The 3412-nt window shown below is 49.9% G+C and overlaps 1 protein-coding gene across 1 annotated transcript in view; it reads right to left on the bottom strand.

Moving 5' to 3' along the window:
• Positions 1–443: 443 nt before the first annotated feature.
• The window catches only part of patl1 (PAT1 homolog 1, processing body mRNA decay factor), a 24013-nt gene continuing 21044 nt past the window's right edge, over positions 444–3412 (bottom strand). Inside the window, exons 15-18 of the mRNA XM_084454328.1 lie at positions 3310–3412; positions 2071–2162; positions 1228–1377; positions 444–812 (exon numbers count right to left, since the gene is read on the bottom strand). The exon at positions 3310–3412 is cut by the window's right edge and continues 23 nt beyond it. Coding sequence (XP_084310454.1) covers positions 791–812; positions 1228–1377; positions 2071–2162; positions 3310–3412 — 367 coding nt within the window. The 3' untranslated portion in view covers positions 444–790. The remainder of the gene's footprint in view (positions 813–1227; positions 1378–2070; positions 2163–3309) is intronic.

Here is a 3412-nt window from a genome sequence, read left to right as displayed (position 1 = left end):
CTGTTTCCTGAGTTAGACAGGCTGTTTCCTGAGTTAGACGGGCTGTTTCCCGAGTTAGACGGGCTGTTTCCTGAGTTAGACGGGCTGTTTCCTGAGTTAGACAGGCTGTTTCCTGAGTTAGACGGGCTGTTTCCTGAGTTAGACAGGCTGTTTCCTGAGTTAGACGGGCTGTTTCCTGAGTTAGACAGGCTGTTTCCTGAGTTAGACAGGCTGTTTCCTGAGTTAGACGGGCTGTTTCCTGAGTTAGACGGGCTGTTTCCTGAGTTAGACGGGCTGTTTCCTGAGTTAGACGGGCTGTTTCCTGAGTTAGACGGGCTGTTTCCTGAGTTAGACAGGCTGTTTCCCGAGTTAGACAGGCTGTTTCCTGAGTTAGGCTGTCAGTGACTCAGAGAGACCAGGAGCTGTATACAATAGAAATACTTTTAATTCCGATTTTTTGTCACAGGCATCATCAACATGAACAAGATATTTAAAAATGCAGATTTTATTTCTCTCAGTTCCAACTTTCCATCTCTCTCTGTGTCTTCCACACATCCGCGCGCCACACACACACACACACACACACACACACCTAGCACAAAGAGGAAAAAGTGACAACTTCTGCTGGATTAAAATCACTATCAACCCTAGGCATCCGCTTTCTTCCTCTCTCTCCCTCTCACTAACACACGCGCACACACACACACGCGCACACACACACACACACACACACAGACACACACACAGATACGCGCACACACAGACAGATATGCTTAAAATGGGGATGGGTTCTTGATGTGTAGAGTTACTTCTACCTGGACAAGGCTGTTATCCTGAGAAAGAGAAAAAGTGTTTATTAGTTCATTAGAATCATCTCATCTCATACCAGGGAAACAGTTCACTAAAAGGTCCGTCAGCAGACGTCACAAGGTAACAAGAGTGTGTGTTCAAGTGTCACCTTCACTGAGTAGGTAGATCCGAGTGCACAGTATGAGTGTGTCTGTGTGTGTTCATATTGTAGAACGTTTGTGCGCGTGTGTGTATTTGTACATTTTATAGAACGTGTGTGTGTACATATTATAGAACCTGTGCGTGTGTAGGGGTGTGTGTGTGTGTGTGTAGGTGTGTGTGCGTGTGTGTGTGTAGGTGTGTGTGCGTAGGTGTGTGTGTGTAGGTGTGTGTGCGCGTGTGTAGGTGTGTGTGTGTAGGTGTGTGTGTAGGTGTGTGTGCGTGTGTGTGCGTACTCACTGTAGCTTCTCCTGCAGCAGCTCCAGCCTCTGGCGGTCGACGTAGCGGGAGAAGAGAGAGAGCAGGTTGGGGGGAGTGAAGAGAGGAGGAGAGAGGGAGGAGGAGGGGACCGTCAGCAGCTCCCTGGTCACCCAGAACACCAGCTCCGTCCTGGGAGAGAGAGAGGGATGGAGGGATGGAGAGAGAGGGATGGAGAGAGAGATGGAGGGATGGAGAGAGAGATGGAGGGATGGAGAGAGAGATGGGATGGAGGGATGGAGAGAGGGAGGGATGGAGGGATGGAGAGAGAGATGGGATGGAGAGAGAGATGGGATGGAGAGAGAGAGGGATGGAGGGATGGACAGAGAGATGGAGGGATGGAGAGAGATGGGATGGAGGGAGGGATGGAGAGAGAGATGGAGGGATGGAGAGAGAGGGATGGAGGGATGGAGAGAGAGGGATGGAGGGATGGAGAGAGAGGGATGGAGGGATGGAGAGAGTGATGGAGAGAGAGGGATGGAGGGATGGAGAGAGAGAGATGGAGGGATGGAGAGAGAGGGATGGAGGGATGGAGAGAGATGGAGGGATGGAGAGAGAGATGGAGGGATGGAGAGAGATGGAGGGATGGAGAGAGAGGGATGGAGGGATGAGAGAGAGATGGAGAGAGAGGGATGGAGGGATGGAGAGAGAGGGAAGGGGGAGAGTTAAAAATACCAGACTTGAAACAGAACCTTGAAACGTTTTGGGGCTTATTACAGCCAATCTTCAAGACACACACACACACACACACGCATACACACACACACACACGCACAGACACACACACGCGCACACACGCGCACACACACACACGCAGGGTCTCACCATCGATTGTCGTCCATGAGTTGACAGTTGGGATGGGAGCTCTGCATCCTCTCTCCTTGGCTCAGGATCAGGTAGAGCAGCGTCACGCCAAACTGGGTTTGAGAGAGCAGAGGAGTGTGTGTGTGTGCGTGCGCATTTGAGAGAGAAGTGATGAGTGTGTGTGTGTGTATTTGAGAGAGAAGTGATGAGTGTGTGTGTGTGTGTGTGTATTTGAGAGAGGAGAGGTGAGGAGTGTGTGTACCGTGTATGTGTGTGTGTGTGTGCGCGTGTGTGTGTGTACCTTGTGTGTGTTAAGTACCCATTATGAACAATGAGTGCGTGTGTGTGCACGTTTCAGAAAGGAAATAATTGCATGCCTGATTTTGCAGGCATGTTTGTGTCTTTGAAGGGCCTCCCAATCACAGGGCCCTTCACAGCGCCACATCTCCAAGAGAACACGCGATTGGTCACTTTGCTACCACAATTCTACTTTGCTACCACTAAACATTGGAAATGGACGCCCCGGTGAGCAACGCTAGATTTGATTTTGATTCCGTTTCATCAGCTGTGTGAGATTAGCGCACTTGAAGGAGTAGTAAAGGGAAAATGCATGTTTAGCCCTGTTTTAAGGTTACTTATGATCATATACAATGGTTCAGATCAAAACGTTGACAAAACTAGCACTTTTGAGAAAGTCTGATAATTGCTCTACCACCGTTTAGGTCATACAATAGATGTGGGTGGGCACCTTGAAAAATCATTCAAAAAACATGTTAAACTCGCGATTCACACATGACACGTCAGGACAGACGGATGCATCCTGTCCTAATAAAAGATTGGCCGCGTCCGAAAGAGACCGACTCATGAATCTGGCGAGAAAGTAACCATGTAGATTCCCACGACGTGCCGATTAATCAACAACACCTGTTTCTAATATTGCTACAACGCACTGGGGAGATCACTGACTCCTACAACACACTCAGAGATCACTGGCTGCTACAACACACTCAGAGATCACTGGCTGCTACAACGCACTCAGAGATCACTGGCTGGTGTCTGTGTTGTCGTTGACACGCGCCATGTCCCCGGAAAATACCGGCCAAGGTGGTTCTAAACGAGCGTCATCTGAAACCCTATTCTCCACAGCCCTTCAGAGTTCGCACTATGAGGGGAAGTGACTTCACAGTAGACCGTTGGGACGAGCCCCACGTACACAGCCTCTGTGTGTGTGTGTGTGTGTGTGTGTGTGTGTGTGTGTACCTTGTTCTGCAGAACTCTAGCCAGCTGGCCCTCACTGCCCTGCAACTCTTGCAGCAAGTCCGTGAGGGCGGAGCTTGACAGGGACTGGATCACCACGGCAACG

The sequence above is a fragment of the Borostomias antarcticus genome, assembly GCF_949987555.1.
Source record: "Borostomias antarcticus genome assembly, chromosome: 20".
NCBI classification, from domain to species: domain Eukaryota; kingdom Metazoa; phylum Chordata; class Actinopteri; order Stomiiformes; family Stomiidae; genus Borostomias; species Borostomias antarcticus.
This window is presented reverse-complemented; position numbering and strand designations above follow the sequence as displayed.